Source organism: Ovis aries, chromosome 13 (genome assembly GCF_016772045.2).
Source record: "Ovis aries strain OAR_USU_Benz2616 breed Rambouillet chromosome 13, ARS-UI_Ramb_v3.0, whole genome shotgun sequence".
Taxonomy (NCBI): domain Eukaryota; kingdom Metazoa; phylum Chordata; class Mammalia; order Artiodactyla; family Bovidae; genus Ovis; species Ovis aries.
Window position 1 is genome coordinate 44,726,937 of NC_056066.1, and position 18,862 is coordinate 44,745,798.

Genomic DNA, 18,862 nt, shown 5'->3' on the forward strand with positions numbered 1-18,862 from the left:
GTGAAGTCGCTCAGTCGTGTCCGACTCTTAGCGACCCCATGGACTGCAGCCCGCCAGGCTCCTCCATCCATGGGATTTTCCAGGCAAGAATACTGGACACAGGTCTGTGTATTACTAAAAGAAGGTCCTATACCACCTAAAACCAATACCACATCAACCCTACTCTAACAGAATATAAAAATGAACTTATCAGGGAAAAAGAAAAGAGTGTTGGGCATGAAGAGATGCTGCCGCCTGGTAACAACTTCAAAACCTGTGCAGACGGGCTCTTAGTGACAAAGGCCTAAGGGGCTTGCCCAGTCCCCATCTCTCAGAGAGAGATATGCTTCATCTAAATTATTTCACCTGATTAATGACTGTCACTTATAACTTTATTGCTACTTCTGTCTTGGACATTCCTTTGGAAATGGTGCATGGATTCATTACATATTCTAAGGTACTACTGATGATAAGATAAAGTCAAGCATGTATCTGCTGACACTTTTTAAGTTGACCTGTCTCTATACTTAGAAATGTCTTCCCTGATGGCTCAGAAGGTGAAGAATCTGCCTGCAAAGCAGGAGATCCACGTTGGATCCCTGGGTCGGGAAGATCCCCTGGAGAAGCAAATGGCAACCCACTCAGTATTCTTGGCTTTAGAATTCCATGGACAGAGGAACCTGGCAGGCTACGGTCCATGGGCTTGAAAACAGTCAGACAGCACTGAGTTACTTTTACCTCAAGGGGCTGTTAGTTAAAAAAAAATACCACCTGCCCTCCACAAATGTCCTGAGGGTGGTCACTGAAATAGAATTCACACAGGGCAAACCTTCAAGAAGCCAATTCCAAGAGGTAAGGGTCACTCACACTGTTTAAAAAAAAATCACAAGAAAAGATTTCAACATCGTTTAAATGTTTTGAGAAATGCACATCAAAATTACAACAAAGCATCACCTCACATGGGTCAGAATGGCCACTGGCAAAAAGCCTGCCAAGAAGAACCGCTGCAGAAGGTGTGGAGGAAACAGAGCCCATCTACGAGGAAGCTGGGAACCTAAACTGGGAAGAGTCAAAGGGCGGACAGTGTGCAGGTCCTTAAACAATTACAAACAGGGTGAAATGAGAGGATTCCACAGCACCGCATACAATAATTAACTTGGAATAGATGCAAGATCTAAACGTAAGGATCCTAGAAAAACTCTTGAGAAAAATACAGGCAGCACACACTTTGAAATTTATGGCAGCAAGTTCTTTATGGATCCACAACTCAGAATCATGAAAATAAAACAAAAATCAACATACAGAACCTAATTACCCTTCAACGAGTTTGCACAGGAAGGAAACCATAAAAAGACAACCATCAAAATGGGAAAAAAAATTTGCAAAAGGATATTACCCCCAAAGAATTCATCTCCAGCACATACAAACAGTTGATGCAACTCAGTAACAACAAACACAACGCAAAGACAAATGGGCCAAAGAACTAAAGGGACATTTCTGCCAAGAAGGCATACAGATGGCCATAAAGGTGGGGAAAAGATGGTCAGCATCACTGATTATTCGAGAAATGCAAGTCAAAAGTCCAATGAGGTATCACCTCACACCTGTCAGAATGGCTAGCACAAAAAAATCTGCAGGAGTAAAAGAGGGTGTGGATTAGGGAAACCCTTCTACACTGTTGGTGGGAAGGTAAATCAGTACCTGCACCACAGGGACCGCAGGGAAGGTCTTTAGAAAGCTGAGCACCAAAGTCCTTTGTGATCCAGCTTTCCCAGGCCGGGGCGCGATCCAGACAAAGACAGCTGAGCCCCAGTGATCATGGCAGCACTCTGTACACCAGCCAAGCAAGGGAAGCAACCCAAGTGCGGACGGACGGACACATGGACACACAGATGGGGCCCAAACACAGAATGCAATGTACTCAGCCACAGGAGAGATGGAATATGGCCACGTCCAGCCACGAGAAAGGAAGTAGGGCTGACCATACTAAGCGAAATCATAGAGACAGGGAAAGTCATACGCCATGTATCACTCCCAGGATACATCAAAACGCAGATACAAATGACTTCTTCACAAAACAGAAACAGCCTCACAGACTTACAAAAGCAACCTATGGCTGCTAAAAGGGAAAGGTGCTGGGTAGGAAGAAATTAGGCTGAGATCATTTTATAAATACTAGTGTGTTTATGTTACTCAGCAAAAACCAGCTGATCAGTACAAGTAACCATACTCAACACTGCGTAATAACAGACATGGAAGAGACCCAGAATAGCACATGCACAACTGTGTACAAGTGAATCAAGTTACTACACCTTAAAAAAAAGCCATACAACATTACAGATCCCCTATATACTCCCATTCAAAACAAACATTAACGTGAAAAAAGGGAAAAAGAAAGAGAAACGCGGGCTCTGTCCCCCTCAGGCCGTGGTGACCTGGGCTGGGGTCACACCCCTGGAGCCCGAGCACTTGGGTCCCCAGGCTGGACCATCCTGGGCTGAGGGAGCGGGACGACATGCCCACGAGCCCTCCCCGATGGACCCTTTGCACGAGCTGCGGTCTCAGATGCAGGGGGCGGTCCCTCCTGCAGAGTCCAGGCCTCCTGCCCCGACAGGAAGGGGCGGCCTCAGGGCTCCAGGAGCTCTGGACAGTCCCCTGGGCTTCATAGCTCTGCTGGTGGGGTTCCCACCTCCAGCCTCCTTCCTGAGGACCCCCTCAACCCACGGATGACAGCACCCTCCCCAGACTGCTGTTGCAGGAATGGGGAGGTGTTCGGGGGACAAAGGGTAAGGGAGAGAAGTCAGGAGACACAGCCTTGGGTGTTTCCTCTGACATATTCACTCTAAAGGACGACCAGGAACAGGACTTTCCCTAAAGTCAGCTTCCAGAGAAACCAGAGTTGGGTGTGGAGAAAAGCTGCCGCCTTTTGTAACAACACGTTGAAAATAGGCACTGCTGGGGTCTTCATGTTCAAGAGTCATCGGGGCTGGAAATGAGACCTGTGCTCAATATATTTCCTGGAGAAAATCATCAGAAAAGATCACAACAGGGCCGACTTCCAATAAGCCAATGCTGCTGCTGCTAAGTCGCTTCAGTCATGTCCGGCTCTGTGCACCTCCATAGACAGCAGCCCACCAGGCTCTCCCGTCCCTGGGATTCTCCAGGCAAGAACACTGGAGTGGGCTGCCATTTCCTTCTCCTGGAAAAGGAGAAGGAAGCCAATGATACTCACCAAATAGAAAGAGCATGGTAAGATACTTCACATCACTGATTATTAGAGAAATGCAAATGGAAACTACAATGAGGTGCCATTCACACCTTTCAGGACTGCCAGCACCAAAAAAATCTACAGAGAATAAGTGCTGCAGAGGGCCTGAGGGATGGGGGTCTGCCTACACTCTCAGTGGGGTGTAAGCAGGTGCCGCCACTAGGCAGAGCATTGTGGATGTTCTTGAAGAAATGAAAATCAGAGTTCCCGTGTGATAGGGCAATCCCACACCTAGGCGTACTTGGGGAAAAAACAATAATTCACGAAGAAACACACGCTCGATTCTCGTTGCAGCAACCTAAATGTCCATCTACAGAGGAATGGATAAAGATGTGGTACGTATATACAATGGAATATAGTCAGCCATAAGAAGCAGTGAAGTAATGTGATTTGCAGACAAGTGGACGGACCTAGAGACTGTATTACAGAGCGAGGTCAGAAAGAGAAAAACAAATACAGTATTGCTTATACAAGGAATCTAGAAAAATGATACAGATGAACTTATCTGCAAGGCGGAAATAGTAAGAGGTGTAGTGAACAAATTTATGATTACGGTGAAGGAGGGGGAGATGAACTGGGAGACTGGGATTGACCCATATAAGCTACTGATACCATGTTTAAAATAACTATTGAGAACCTACTGTATAACACAGAGAACTCTACTCAGTGCTCTTGGTGACCCGAATGGGAGGGAAACCCAAAAAGAGGGGGGTCCTTGTAAACATATTATAACTAATTCACTTTGCACAGCAGAAACACAACATTGTAGAACAACTGTATGCCAATAAAAATTCTAAAAAACTCGACAAGTCACAGATTAATATTAACACATACATTTCAAAAGATCAAACCGCAAGTAAAACACTTGTCATGAAGTCCATTCTTTCCACGTAATCTCTTTATTTCTTAATCGACTTGGAGCCTTCACTGAGCTGCACTGTTCCTGGAATTTATTGGGCATGACATATTCGGGCAGGCTTCTTTACAATTCCGTGTAAGAGCTGTTTCGCCTGCAGTCGTAATTACCTCATCGTTGCACATGCCAAGGAAGTCAGCCCTGAGTCAGGGGAGATGCTGTGTCCCCACTAAAGCCACAGCCCTTGGAGGCTGCTGGTCAGAGGCCTTGCCAGGCCACGGTCACTGATGCCAAATGGCACCCCAAACCCAACAGGCAAAGAGATGCACCACTAAACACGCAGCACCAACAAACCCAAACTGTATCAACACTGATCTGCTCTAAAAAAAAAAAAAGATCCCCCACAAGTACCACTCGCCATCAAACACAACTTGTTCTTGTAAGGATAATTCCTCAATATGCAAAGCTTTTTTCAAAACAAAATTAAATGGAAAATTAAGAACGTATTCTTTTCATGATGCCAGGCAGCACATTCACCTGTTTTAAGTGCTCCTGGAACACAAGCAGGAAAAGCTTCAGACCAGAGGGAACTCAGAGAACCGAGCAGGATGAGCACAGCACGTACCACTTGCAGGATGCTGGAGACGCTCTCCCAGTTGGCTTCCACAATGTTGCTGCCGCCATCCACCATGCCCTGGTAGCCCTGAGGAGGGAAGGACAGCATTAAGACCAGGTTCAACTGAGTTGACACATTAACCGATCCATGAGTGGCGTAAAACAGAAACGCCAGTGACGATGGAGCCGAGTTTCCAGGAGCCCGGAGCTCAGGAGACAGCGTGATGTGAGTTATAGGGGAGATGCTAATGCTCTTCCCAGGTGCAGAACTGTGAGAGAGCCCCTCAGATGTCATCTCCAGTAATGAGAATGTCTGCCCAGACTAACCCAGGGTGCTACAGAGACAGATGCATTCTGCCTGCTGTCCTCTGGCTCCCGAGAGATTGAAAAGGGATGGAATGACCCCAACACCATTGGTGATTCCACACAAACTTGCTGAGAACAGTGGTGTCAACCACACCGAGTACAGGAACACATCCGCTCGGTAACCTGGGAGGGCCTCCAGCCGCCGGGTGACCTGCAACTCTCCAGGCACAGGAACAGGGTCTGAAGGCACAGCTGATGCCATGCACCCCCATCCTCCTCACCTTGGGGCTGGTGCCAACTCATGACCCTGAGCGAGGCTGCAAGCAGGTCTGGACAGCCATGAACGCTTGGCTGGAAGCCCAGAGACAGTGACCTTTCAATTCTAAATGCAGCCCATTTTCCCCACAGAATATATAAGATCAACGGCGATGGAATTGTTCACTTGCGTCTCTGTCTACGTGACTCACTTTCCAGGGCATTTTACCCCTGAAAAGGAAAAGGTATTGGCTGTTTAGAAAAGTTTATAATAATTATTGTTGTGGATTTCTATCCCCTGGAGAAAGGAATGGCAACTTACTCCAGTATCTGTGCTTGGAGAATTCCATGGACAGAGGAGCCTGTGGGCCACAGTCCATGGGGTCACAAAGAGTCGAACACAACTGAGCAACTAACACTTTCATTTCATTATAGACAGTATAATTACACACATTATATATAGCACATTATACATCAATATTGTACATAAATACATATACACCTGCACGTATGTGTCTAGTCTAGGGTTACACACATGACCTCAGGTTACACACAGACTGGGTCAGGGGTACCCACAGCCCTGCCTTCACGCTGAAGAAGTGGCATTTGCTCTACACACATCTCGGGCCAACTCCAAGGATCACTTTTATCTTTTTGTCCCCATCTCCCTTCTTTCTTTCTGGAAACCACAGAGGGTGTACGTTTTTAGCCTGCTCCATTGAAAGCCCTGAGCCCAGTGCGGCTGTCACCCTGGAAGGCGAGGGTGATAAGCCTGAGTGTGATGCGATCCAGGCCTCCTCAAGGAGAGGGAGCGCTTATCAGAGGTGCTATTTCAGTTTTGTCCTGGTATGTCAGCTACCTGAGGCAGGCGCTGTCCTGCAGGGCACCCTGCTACTCCAGGAGCGGATGAAACACCAGGCCCTCTCCCCTTCTGAGGGACTCCAGGGAGCTTGTTTCCACAGAATATTAAAAACAGAGGACAGACAGGCAGCTAGCAGACGGTGGATAGATCACAGATGGCAGGTGATGGGCGAGCTAGGTAGGAGGTAATTGATAGGTGATAGATGGGAGAGGTCAGTAAAAGGCTATGGTTTGGTTTTTCCAGTAGTCATGTACAGACGTTAGAGCTGGGCCACAAAGAAGGCTGAGCACTGAAGAACTGATGCTTTCTAACTGTGGTGCTGGAGAAGACTCTTGAGAGTCCCTTGGACTGCAAGGAGATCTAACCAGTCAATCCTAAAGGAAATCAGTCCTGAACATTCATTGGAAGGACAGATGCTAAAGCTGAAGCTCCAGCACTTTGGTGGTGTGCTGCTGAAAACTGCTCTGTTGGGAGTTGATGATTTCTGAGAATTTAAATATGGATTTAATTAAAAAAAAAAAAACCCTGCAAATCCTTCTGCTCCTAGAGTAAGAACATGGAAAACTGTTCTACAGACCATAACACTTATTCTGAGACTCTCCAGAAAGAGTTTGGTTATTTTGTGCAGCCTAGATACACACAATAAAGAAAGTGACTAAGGAATAGGGGATGAGCTTGCCAGTGTTGCTCTCCAAACCTCTCATTGCGCCCATGGGCTGGGCCATAGGAAGTGACTCACCCTGTTAACTGCAAACTTGTTAGGCCCGTGGAACATCTGAAGAAGAACTACCTACTGAGGTTTTAAATTGTCTTTTGCTAACATGGAAGATGTTCCTGAGACAGGAAGACTAGTTTTATACAGATGTTACTATAATTTATCAGTTCTGATGAGCTTTTTCAAGTATCCTTACAACGTTGAATACTTATTCCAACGTAGCCAGAGCCCAAAATATTTTCTAAAATTCTCTTTTGGAATCCTCCTTTCCAAGCCAGTTCTATGACTCACACAAGAAAAACAAACTGTAAAACCTTTGAAGCTCGCTTAGTTTTGGACCAAAAGTAATACCATCTCATTGGTGCTGGTCATAAGATGACCCAGGAGACCCTCCGCTATCTGATCCAGCCCAACACCAATCACGCCTGAGGCTCTGAAGCCACCTTAACTCACTATCAGATCAGTTTGAACAAAACAGGCACAGTCTCCCAGCTGGTTATGGAGGAGATGGTGCCACATGGGTATTTTTCAGCATCTGTTAAATCTGTTCTAATAGTGTAAGAGCTGGTCACCTGGGTGGTTTTCTCTTAAAAGAAATCTCACGAGTGCTGTTTAAAGACCCAGAGTAAAATTCTGATCTTGGGCTATGACAAAGTTGGCTGTTAAAAAAATTATTTTTGGGTCATGGCTATATGCGTGCCAGATTTTGGTTCTCTGACCAGGGCTTGAACCTGTGCCCCCTGCAATGGAAGAGCAGAGTCCTAACCGCTGGACTGCTAGGGAAGTCCCTAAAAATGTATTTTTAATTTATCTTATTTTCTGGGAGGTATAATTTCTTTTTGGTGTGGGGATGGTATCACTTGTGTTTGCATAAGCCCAGACTCAAATTTTAGATATTCACTATCTAGAGTCCTTTGTGTATCAATTGCACCTTAATAAAACTTTAAAGAAAGAAAAGATATTTGCAATAATTATACAAGTTGAAGACAAAGATGAAAGTGAAGGAAAGTTACTGGGATTTTAACTCTACCTGGTGGCAACTTGGCCTTCACTTTTCTGACTACTCTTAAAAGAGATGTTTAATAGTCCCTTCTACTTGTAGTCCACTGAATTAGCTGGCATCTTTACAGAAGATTTGAGACCAATTCTGCACTGAAGCCAGGTAAGATGCTCTGCTCCGTTCAGGCTAGGCTGTTTCTTTTCTAAAAGAAAAGTGTCACATGGGTCCTCATGTCTTCCCAACTTGGCAGTGCTTTTCCTAAATGCTAGATTCTTTGGGGAGTAGCACGGTTTGAATGGCAAGCCTTTCAAGGACCAGAGGAAACAACTGCTAAAAAGCTTACCGAGCTTCAAAGTATCTCCTAGATACTGTAACCACCTACATTCAGAGGCTTCTCCAGGGGTCCCGAGCAAACACCCATGTTTGTTTCCCACAGAATGAAGATTTCCCAAGTCAATTCGTTGTTAATAAAGCTTCTCGTGTATAGCATTTGAGAGCCAGCGCACAGGTTCGCTCTGAACTGCTCAAGGGCCAGCAAGTCCGTGGTGCTGGACCAGCTGTGGGTGCCGAAGAGGCGGGCGGGGACAGCTCTCCATGCGGACGGCTTTAGAGATGCAGGAACGATGGTTCTAATCATCCACAGGAGAGTCAGTGCGGAACCTGAGACCACACACTCCCCACACCCAGGCCCAGGGCCTGAGAGGCCCCACCAGGTTCTAAAGGCACGGATACTCCAGTCCAGAGGACCAGCCGTAACCCCTGCTTGCTGACTTCATGGCTTCAGGGAAAACGCCCTTGGCTTTGTCCTCGGTGAGATGTGGTCGACTCCAAAATTCTCAGCAGCTTGGAACAGTCACGGCACAGCCCTGAACTTTGTGCTTTTGAAACCCGATAACAAACCAACCTGATTTATTGAGCCCTCTGGCGTTATTAGATTTCTAAGCCAAAGCTCATAATACACAGTTCCTGGTAAACCAAAAGTCATAGCAGGATAAAGCCAGCCCTCTTATCTCTGTGACTTACGTGCTTAATTAGTGATATCAGTGGGTGGGGCAGAGGCAGGGGGAGACAGGATCATTTTTGCAACTTGAGCACTAAAATGAGAGCTAGCCCTCGACGGTCCGAGGCCACGGGAGTGATGCCGACAGTGTGAGGGTCAAGCCAGGTCACACACGAAGGATTCTGCTCAAGCCCAGCGGGGAGCAGCCTGTGGTTACGGAGGTGCCCCTCGTGGCTCAGATGGTGAAGAATCTGCTTGCTGATGCAGGACACTCAAGTTCGATCCCTGGGTTGGGAGGGTCCCCTGGAGGAGGCCATGGCTACCCACTCCAGTATTCTTGCCTGGAGAATCCCATGGACAGAGGAGCCTGGCGGGCTACAGTCCATGGGGTCAAAAACAGTCGGACACGACCGAGCGACTAACCCTTTCATGCTCAGGGCTGTGAGGGGTCACTACTCCAGGTGGGCACAAGTCAGCCTCCTGCCAAAAAGGTGGGTTTCCCGCTGCGTCCCCCAGGTCACCGGCCCGCTGTGAATTAAATTAAGGAGCTGGACTAACCTGGCACGGGGCACGTTGGCCAAAGGGCCAGGCAGTACTGCCTCCCTCTCAGCCACCCGGAGAAGCTTCTGCCTACCTCCCAGCACCACTGTGGCTGTTTTTAGTTAGTGGTTAAGGAGTTCTGTCTTTAAGGAAGTTAAAATGCAGAAAGCGGAAGTGTAAAAACCTCAAGGAGAGGAGACAATGGGACTCTGGTCATCTCCTCGGCCTTCAGGGAACTGTTGAGGGGGCAGGCAGAGGCAGTGACCACGGGTGAGAGAAAAGGACAGGCGTGTCCCCAAAGCTGACCTTCTAACCTGCTCTCTGTGTGAGTGGCGGCGTCACCATCCACCGTGCCCACATGCCCCGGGGCCACGGGACACCATCACAGCCACCTGCGTCCCCCTCCCTCCAGCTTCAAATCCCCTTCGGGGTGAGCCCCCCGCTACAGAGCACAGCCTGGGCTTCTGGGCAGGTCGGCCCGCTCTGTCCCCCCTGGGAAAGTGAGCTTTGTTGCTGTTTGGTCACAACGTGACAATTCTCACTTGAAAAATTGTGAAAGTGGACAGTTTCTCATATCCAAGAAGAAAATAAAGTGTCCAAGGGAGGCGAAGAAGGGAGACAGGGCTCCTCTAAAGCTTGTTCATGCTCCTACAATATCCGGCTGGGAAGCTCAGGCCCCAGGTGAGTGCAGTTCAGACTCCAAGCTGGTCTGAGGGGCCCCGAGCTCTGGTGAGAAAGTCATTCACTGGACCTCCTCTGACAGCCGGCGAGATGAGAACATTAACTCCTGGTCTTGCTCCGATGTCACTGTTCTTTTCTAGTTCAAACTCCTGACTCACCTAATGCACTTAGAATGTATTGTCTATAATAATAAGATCAGCCTCTTAAAGTGAAGCTCCACTTTCAGCTTGTCTTCAATATGTGGAGGATGATGGGTGAACCCTGATATTCACAAATGCTGGGCTTGAGCAGGGCAAGCTGCTAAGAGTTCCTTTAAAGAGGAAGACTCTTGCGTTAGTCATAGTTAAAGAGCTATAACCAGAATGGTGACTTTCTTTAATCTTCAGTAAAATGTTAGTCCCTCAGTCCTGTCTGACTCCTTGTGACCTTGCGGATTATAGCCCTCCAGCCTCCTCTGTCCATCTCTTCTGGGACTCTTCAGGCAAGAAAACATGAGGGGACAGGCATTCCCTTCTTCAGAGGATCTTCCCAACCCGATTGAACCCAGGTCTCCTGAATTGTAGGCTGATTCTTTACCATCTGAGCCACCAGGAAATCTTTGGGAAAAGTGAAAGTCACTCAGTCCTGTCTGACTCTCTGTGACACCATGGACTATACAGTCCATGGAATTCTCCAGGCCAGAATACTGCAGTGGGTTCCCTTCTCCAGAGGATATTCCCAACCCAGGGATCACACCTAGGTCTCTCGCATTGCAGGTGGATTCTTTACCAGCTGAGCCACAAGGGAAGCCCAAGAATACTGTAGTGGGTAGCCTATCCCTTCTCCAGCAGGTCTTCCTGACCCAGGAATCGAACCACGGTCTCCTGCATTGCAGGCAAATTCTTTATCAACTGAGCTATCAGGGAAGCCACCTTCAAGAAAACGAGCATCTCATTTTGAGCTCATATATTAAATGAAAAACAACTAGGCCATTTCCACAGCCAAAACCAGAGCAGCAGGCAACATAACGGACTCTCCCTGCTCCACTTCTTATCCACCTAGACCTGGGACGGTCCACCCTGAGCACCTTACTACCTCCAAGAAGCTGAAGGCACCTGTATGTTTCTAAGGAAAAGTCCTATCTTAAGAAGGAAAAAACACAAACAAATCTACAGCAGGCTAGGTGGAGAGAATGAGTTAATCCACACCCCGCCCCATCCCTCCCAGAAGGCGCCCAAGGGCTGGCATGCACCACACGTAGACGCGTTCCAGACTTACAGCAAGCTCGGCGGCAGCTAGACAGAACGCGTCCGTGCCAGACCCTCAGCAGAAATACCAGTGTTTTCTGGTCAATATGCTTCCCACATGCTTTCTGCCCAAGAAAAAGCCAAAGCACCCTCATTTCAATAATTGATGCGGACCTGTTTAACTGTTTTGATGTTGGCAACCGCCAAAGTTCCAGCTAAACTTAGAAATTCAACTAGGGATGAAAAAATATGTTGGATAAGTTACCAAATGATGCTTTAAAAAAACAAACTCATGCTCTAAACTTGAGCCCCACTGGGTACGGGGCGGTGGTCCCCAACCAGGGGACTACTGCTGACTTCTGGAGACATTTCTGGCTGTCACTGCTGTGGCCTAGGGGTGGTCCTGGCTTCCGGGGGGCTAAGGCAGGGACGCTCTAACCACCATACACAGCCCAGCCGTGCTCCCCACACCTGGATCCTGCAGGTGCCAAGAGTGCTACAGCCAGGAAGGAAGCCATGTCTATCGGGACATGACCCAGACGGTGGATGTCCACAGTCCTGAGACGGTCCACAGGGAGGTGAGCCCCCCGAGCCCCCGATTCTGCATCTGGCCACCACCAGCAGAGTCAGCGGCACCAGGAACATGATGACCCCTGCCTGGTTTGTGCAGAAAGTCCTTCCAAGTGCAGAAGGCGATGGGCAAGGAAACAGGCCCAGAAGGTGAGCATGTGGATCTCTCGTCACTTGGCTATGGACGTGGGCCCTCAACCGCTCCCCTAGCCTGCAGGTCAAAGATGTGTGGGTCTTAGAAGCTGGGGTTTTCAGCAGCAGCACAAATATCCCGGTCACCTGGTGCTGTCGGCAGCATGAAGAGGCCTCACCTGCATCCTGGGACAGTCATGCTAGGTAGCAGGCACTGTCACAGGCAGCCCCATCAAGGACTGCTGCCCAAATGAACTCAGGCAAACTTGAGAGATTTTTGGATTCAGAATTACAGGTGCAGGGTCCTCACACCTGCAGTGAGGGATGGCTGGATTCAGGGGAATGGTACTGATACCATTTGTGCCCAGGCCCTGGATCAAGGCCAACTGAGTACTCTGGTCTCCAGTGGGCCCTGAGGGGAGGCTGACCCCAAGGACTCCCTTCCAAGGGGTGGAAAGAACAGGCCCTGTTCACCAGGATAGCTCTCCTTTTCTATTTCCTTCCAGAATGTAAGGCCCTCAAGTCCTGGTCATTCGTAGCGCCGACCCTGAAAGGCAGCACTCAGCTGGACACTGAGATGCCCATAAAGTGATAATTACGAGAATCAGAGTCATCAGTGCAGCTCTGCCCAGGGCTCTCTCTGACTTCTTCCTGACCGAGGAACTGCAGAACGCCCTGCTCCTGTGAAGGGAGTCTGTTCAGACTCAGGAGACCTTACGGCCCTCCCAAGGGAGGGCAGGATGCCGAGCTCCCAGGGGCCCACCATGCCCTTGCGCCCCCTCATCCCCACCCCGAGAGGTCAGGAAGAGCTCAGCCCAAGGGCATCAGCAGGAGGACCCCGTTACCCATGAGGAGCTCGGCTTCTGGGTGCTGAGACTCCTCCAGAGAGACCCTACACATTCTTTGAAGGAAGCCCAGGTGTGTGGAGCCCCGGGCCATCTGATGTGCCTCAATTCCTTCATTAAGCAAAGTGCAAAGTCTGGTCGGTGTACGTCTGGATACACCAAAATATCCCCTGAATACAGACACAGCCACAGGACGTGGTGCCAATTAGAAACAAACACACAACGAAAACCCTCAGCCTGAGAGGGGCGACTTCAAGTTGACCAGTTACAGTGTGCGTTCCAGCATCCACACCGGCCCTCAGCATCAAGCTCTGCGCACACGGGATGTTGAGCAGTGTCCCTGGCTCACAAGATGCCCCTCAACCTAGGAGGACCCAAAACCATCTCCAAGGAAACAAAGCCTGGGGGTGAGACACGCCCCCACCACTGCTTTGCTGTGCATGCCAGCTCCTGTCCCAGCCCCGCCAGTGACTGAGAAGTGACACAGAGGAAGTGTGCCGCCCACAACCCCTCGGGTTCTTCAGTGAAGTAACTCAGCTGACTTCCCTCACCTACCGGCAAGGCAGTCCTAAAGATCCCAGGAGGGATGGGACTGCACCCCCCACCACCCCCACCAAGGGAGGAAGCAAGCAGGGCAGCTGGCCAGGCAATCAAAGACTTCCTGGGGAACATGCTGGAAACCGGAAGCTGGAGGACTGTTCACCTCCAGTGAGTCTGAAACAACATTATTACACGTAACAGAAAAGCCAGATCTGAGGGGGCTCCGCCTCCAGGACACGTTTAACCATGGTGTTCACGTATCAGGAACTCCTATCAGCCCAGGCTGCGGGGCCCACACTCAAGTTCTAAGGCACACAACCCCACCTCAAAGTGAAATAAAACAAAAGGGCAGTGGGTGTGAGCGGGAACAAAGGAACACTGGCAGGACCCATAAGAGAACCATCCCTTTTAACTTGGCCGGATGCTGTATCTTGGGATTACAACAATGATGCAAAGTATAGAGCGGCTTCAAATATTAATCTAGGGCTTGTTGTGTCAGGAGAGCTGAAAAATGGGTGGTGATCTACATATATTTCAGTGCCACGAGAACACGAGTTAAATGATGAGGCATCAGGTTGATGGAATTTTACAGACATAGAAAACTGTTACAACGTAGTGGCAGATAAAACATATGGCACACAAAATACATTTGCTATGACGTTAATAATGTAAATGTTTCCTTCCAGTCTTTACCGTACATGATACTAGGAGGAATCAGAATAAAATGCTAACAGTGACTCGGGAAGAATTCAGCAGTCTTAAAAAACCATTCTCTAATTTCCATTTCTAGAATTCAAAAACTAATGATAAGCTACTTTTTCTAATAGTTGCTAGAATAAACCATGTGGTCAAAGCTATAGGGGCGCCTTCCCAACAAACACAACTTACTTCTAAGGACCTCAAAAGCGGGATAATCAACTATCCCTGCTGTTTGCTTTCAGAAGCTCCATTTTGAAGTTAAGGCATAAACAGACACTAGGGAGGTAGCCTGGGTTTTACATTTATGATGAAAAGATCAAAGAGGAGGCTTTCTCCCGTTTACCTTAATGTCTATTCACATTCAGGCTGCATTTTCAGTGAATGTATCTATAGGGATGGGAACTACAATACGACCAGCTTGAGATCTTTATTCTACTAAGTTGATGTCAAAATGGCATTTTGAGCCCTGTTTCATTTGTTTATTAGGAGCCCTGCTCTCGAAGACAAATCTCACAGACATGCATCTAGACCAGGGGGTGTGACCCCAACATCCCCAGGAGGCTCTCCTGGTACCTGGTACTTGCTACCCTGTGTGCCCGTCACCCCTTGCCTGTGGTCGGCAGCCCCGGGCAGGCATGAGGTCCACAGAGAAAGCGGGAAGAGATGTGACACTGACCTCATAGATGAAGTACACCTTGGCGCCCACGTATATCCCCATGCGCACGACGGCCCGGACAGCAGCATTCATGCCTGCAGAGGAAGGCAGACAGTCATTACTGATGAGGCCCTAGTTAACTAACTGTGACGGTGGGAAAACCATGCACCCCCTCGGAAGGCTCCTCTTGTGAACAACAGCCCCGACGTGAACCCCCAGGACTAGTGCAGGGAGCCGGGGACAGGAGTACAGAGACCAATGCGTCGCAGGCTGGACCGCAGGGAGCATCACAAGGGAGCCGGGATGTTTGTTTTAAATTTCGCTGCAAACACACTCAGGACATGGGCGATCTCAGTCTGGTGTGAATCTGCAGGTGATTCCATCCAACTGCAGAACAACAGAGAGGAGAGATGCTTTTTTATAGGTAATCAAAGAAAACAGGACTGAAGAGGCCCATTGGTCTGGGGAGGAGAACACTATCATCCGCTGCCAGTGTTAAAGAATAAAATTTTAATCAGTGGCTTTAAACACAAAACAAATCACACAATCCTATTAAAACAAAGCTCAAGTTAAACAAACATACTATAAGTAATACCTAACCAAGATAAAATCTAGGCCATTTTCCATATTTCCCCAGAGCCTGAAAGGAAATTAAAAGTACAAAGTATCCTTATATAAAACTGCTACACCCCATTTGGATGGCATCATCGACTCAACGGACATGAGTTTGAGCAAACTACGGGAGATAGTGAAGGACAGGGAAGCCTGATGTGCTGTAGTCCATGGGGTCACCAAGAGTCAGACATGACTTAGCAACTGAGCAACAAAACCGCATGCTGCTTTCCACTGAAGCCCCATTTCTGGGCAGCCATCTGTGAAATGGACCATAATCTAGACCTCCGTGAACAGGTCAGGATTTCGTGTCTCTCACCCCAGGTGATCAGTGAAGCCATCAGGAGGACAGTGAGAAGGGAGGACCATTCCTCTCTGAAAGGAAGGAGCCTTGAGTCTCAGAAAACTCATAGCCTCTGGGCCCCCAAAGGTTTCAATCTGAATCCTTCATAAATTTAAATGTCAGGGTCAAACATCAGGACTAAAGGTGTTGGAGAAGGTGGACGATAAAGTAAGCGGTGCTATAGGTAAACAAAGCAACAAACGAAGGCAGCCGTGGTCCCAGGAATACACTCCACAGACAAGGAGACTAAGTGTGTATGTATTTGGAGGGTAAACTGGCTCAGAAGATGATTACAAATTTTCAAATTTCTTTGAACCAGGTCTGGAAATGTGGAATAAGACTGCTGCCTCTGAAAGGTGACCATTTTGAAAGGTTACTACGTTCATGGAGCTGAAAAAGCTGGAACTAAATCCACGTTAAACAAATAAATGCACGTTAAATAAATAAATGCACGCTAAATGTGGCTGCCCCACTGCTCCCAGCTGGGCGCTCACACTCGCCCATCTCACCACAGCCTCAGGCCTCGACCCCATGGACAAGCGCGCCTCCTTGTGCCCTCCCCACAGACCCTGTGATTCCAGAACTTCATTCTGTGGCCTTGGAATCGAGAGCCTGACCGCCAAACGCTGGGGCCCCGGCAGCCCTTCACCGGGACGCCAGCACGAATGACACTGACTCCTGCCCACCGCCCAACTGCCGTGGCTTCTGAAGACCTCCTGAGGCTGGTGGCAGGTTTTCTAAAGGCAGGCATAAAGAGGACATGGGAGATTTTAAAACATGCAAGTGGGAAAGACAGGGCAGGAGAAGTGGCGAGCGGGAGACTGTCAGAGGTGACCCTGGGGACCCCCAAGTGAAATAAAAACAAGCTGGGGTGACCCCTGCCCGAGAGGCCTGACCGCCTTCATGCTAACGGCCTGAGTTCCTCCCGCCTGGAGGAGCTGACCCGGATTCACCTGGGAACCCGACCTGTCCCCTCAGCAGGCCCAGTGAGGCAGGGTCTGGGAGGGTCCTGAGCACCCATTTCTAGCAAGCTCCTGGGAGAGGAAGCCCTGGCGTCTAAGAGGCTCAGTGCCCAGCCCCCAGGGCTTTTATTCAAGGGCAGTTAATCTGCTGCAAGGCAGGCTTTTCCCAGCAGCCCCCGTGGCCCCTTCTGACTGGGCCCTGAGCGGAGCCATCCTGCTTAGAGCTCAGTGATGACCAGGGCTGAGTGCTCTGCACACCTGGGCGGGTGCGCCCACAGAGCCCTGGGGACCTGGTCCTCCTGGGAGCCCAGGGAGTCAGCCCCTGGGTGAATATATTGATAGCGGAGGGAACAAGGCGAGTAAAAGGCAAAGCTGGGGTGTAAGCCTACTCTCCCCCTTATTGTAACTTAAAACCCATTGTACTAATAACTGCCTCTAGAAGGAAGGAAACTTGGAAGAAAAAACGCCCACTGGGCCCAGTTTCTTGTGTAAATGTTTGTGGAAAGGCCGGCTGTCTGCTTGAACTTGGGGCCCACAGGGCAGAGCTGCTGCCTGGCACTGGGCCCACAGGTGGGTGCCTTCCAGAAAGTGTCCAGAGGACAGAAGCAGAGGGCAACAGGAAAGGCCAGTTTCCACCGGCCGTCTCTGTGACACATGAGTGGGGTCCAGGCTGGGTTTGCTGTCTGAGGCCTCCTGGGTGAGCAGCCCCAGGTTCCAGGGGACTCCAACAGCTGTTTTTAGTAAACCTTCAGACACAGTCAGTTTCCTTCCTTTTCCTTTTGGTTTTGTTTTGGCAGCCAGGCCCCATAATTCAAACAACCTCCATAACTGTTTCCATGGGAACCATCATCCTGCTACCAAGAAAGTGCCTTAGTCTTTGGAGAGTAACCTCTTCATCCCTTGCAAAAATTAGAACCCTCGTCCTCAGGGAATGACTGGACTTGTTACAGAAACCAAAAATAAACCTTGAGAAACCCAGGGAGCAGCTAAGAGGGAAATGTGAGCAAATTAGGTGTGATAGAAAGAAGGGATTGTTAGACTGTCTTCCTGCTGTGACAGGTCCTCAAGTAGCTTCTTACTAAAAGCATGGTGTATATAAGACAGTCATTAAGATAACTTCTTCCTTCTGACTGGGGAGGCCAGCAACCTCTAAGGGAGGCTTCTAAGATTCTGTTCTGATAAAATTTAAACTTCGAGCAATTTGTAAGAAATGAGGATTGTGTTGCTTCTAATAACATAATTGGAGCTGTTTTATTTCCCCATGGTCTGAAAAGCCTAATAAACATCCTTGCTCGGCCCTTTTGGTCCATGTTGAGCCATTTCCCCTGCATATTTCTCAGGGCCTACAACCACTCCCTGACTAACTTCAACATTTAAATTCTCTTTTGAAAAATAAGATCCAGTGCTTTATCTTACTGGCTTCTCCCTGATACCATGGGGTTTTCACCTTTGTACCAAAGGGAGGACGTCAGCACAGATTGAAAAACAAAACAGTTTATCTTGCTCTTGCTACTGCTACTGCTGCTGAAGTCACTTCAGTCATGTCTGACTCTGTGTGACCCCATAGACGGCAGCCCACCAGGCTCCCCCGTCTCTGGGATTCTCCAGGCAAGAACACTGGAGTGGGTTGCCATTTCCTTCTCCAATGCATGAAAGTGAAAAGTGAAAATGAAGTTGCTCAGTTGTATCTGACTCTTAGTGACCCCATGGACTGCAGCCCACCAGGCTCCTCCATCCATGGGGTTTTCCAGGCAACAGTACTGGAGTGGGGTGCCATTGCCTTCTCCACTTGCTACTGCAGCCCTCTACAAAGCTCCCCTGTTTCAGTAAATCAGGTGTGGGAAGGACAAACAGTCCACAGGAGAAAGTGTCCCTGTGACCAATTACCAGCCTCGCCTTCTCAGCACCCTGCCGTGTCCAGCCATCGAGCCCTGTGTCAGACACCAGTGATACAAATCCCTGAGGGGTGTCGACTGTCTGTCCATCCAGGACACATGGATGGGTGTCTTCTCTCTGCCGGCACTGCTGGGCAATCCACTGACACGATGGTGGACCTGCTAGCCTAGTGGGCTTCCCCCATGGCTCAGCAGTAAGAATCTGCCTACAATGCAGGAGTGGCAGGAGACACCGGTTCAATCCCTGGGTCAGGAAGATCCCCTGGAGGAGGGCATGGCAACCCACTCCAGTACTTGACTGGAGAA

General features: G+C 49.0%; 1 protein-coding gene across 2 annotated transcripts in view; it reads right to left on the minus strand.

Annotated features, from left to right (window-relative positions):
- PFKP (phosphofructokinase, platelet) overlaps positions 1 to 18,862 on the minus strand; it is a 52,391-nt gene that overhangs the window by 27,883 nt on the left and 5,646 nt on the right. For both annotated transcript variants that reach the window (XM_027976807.2, XM_060396878.1), the window contains exons 2-3: positions 14,766 to 14,839; positions 4,729 to 4,806 (exon numbers count right to left, since the gene is read on the minus strand). In XM_027976807.2, coding sequence (XP_027832608.1) covers positions 4,729 to 4,806; positions 14,766 to 14,839 — 152 coding nt within the window. The remainder of the gene's footprint in view (positions 1 to 4,728; positions 4,807 to 14,765; positions 14,840 to 18,862) is intronic.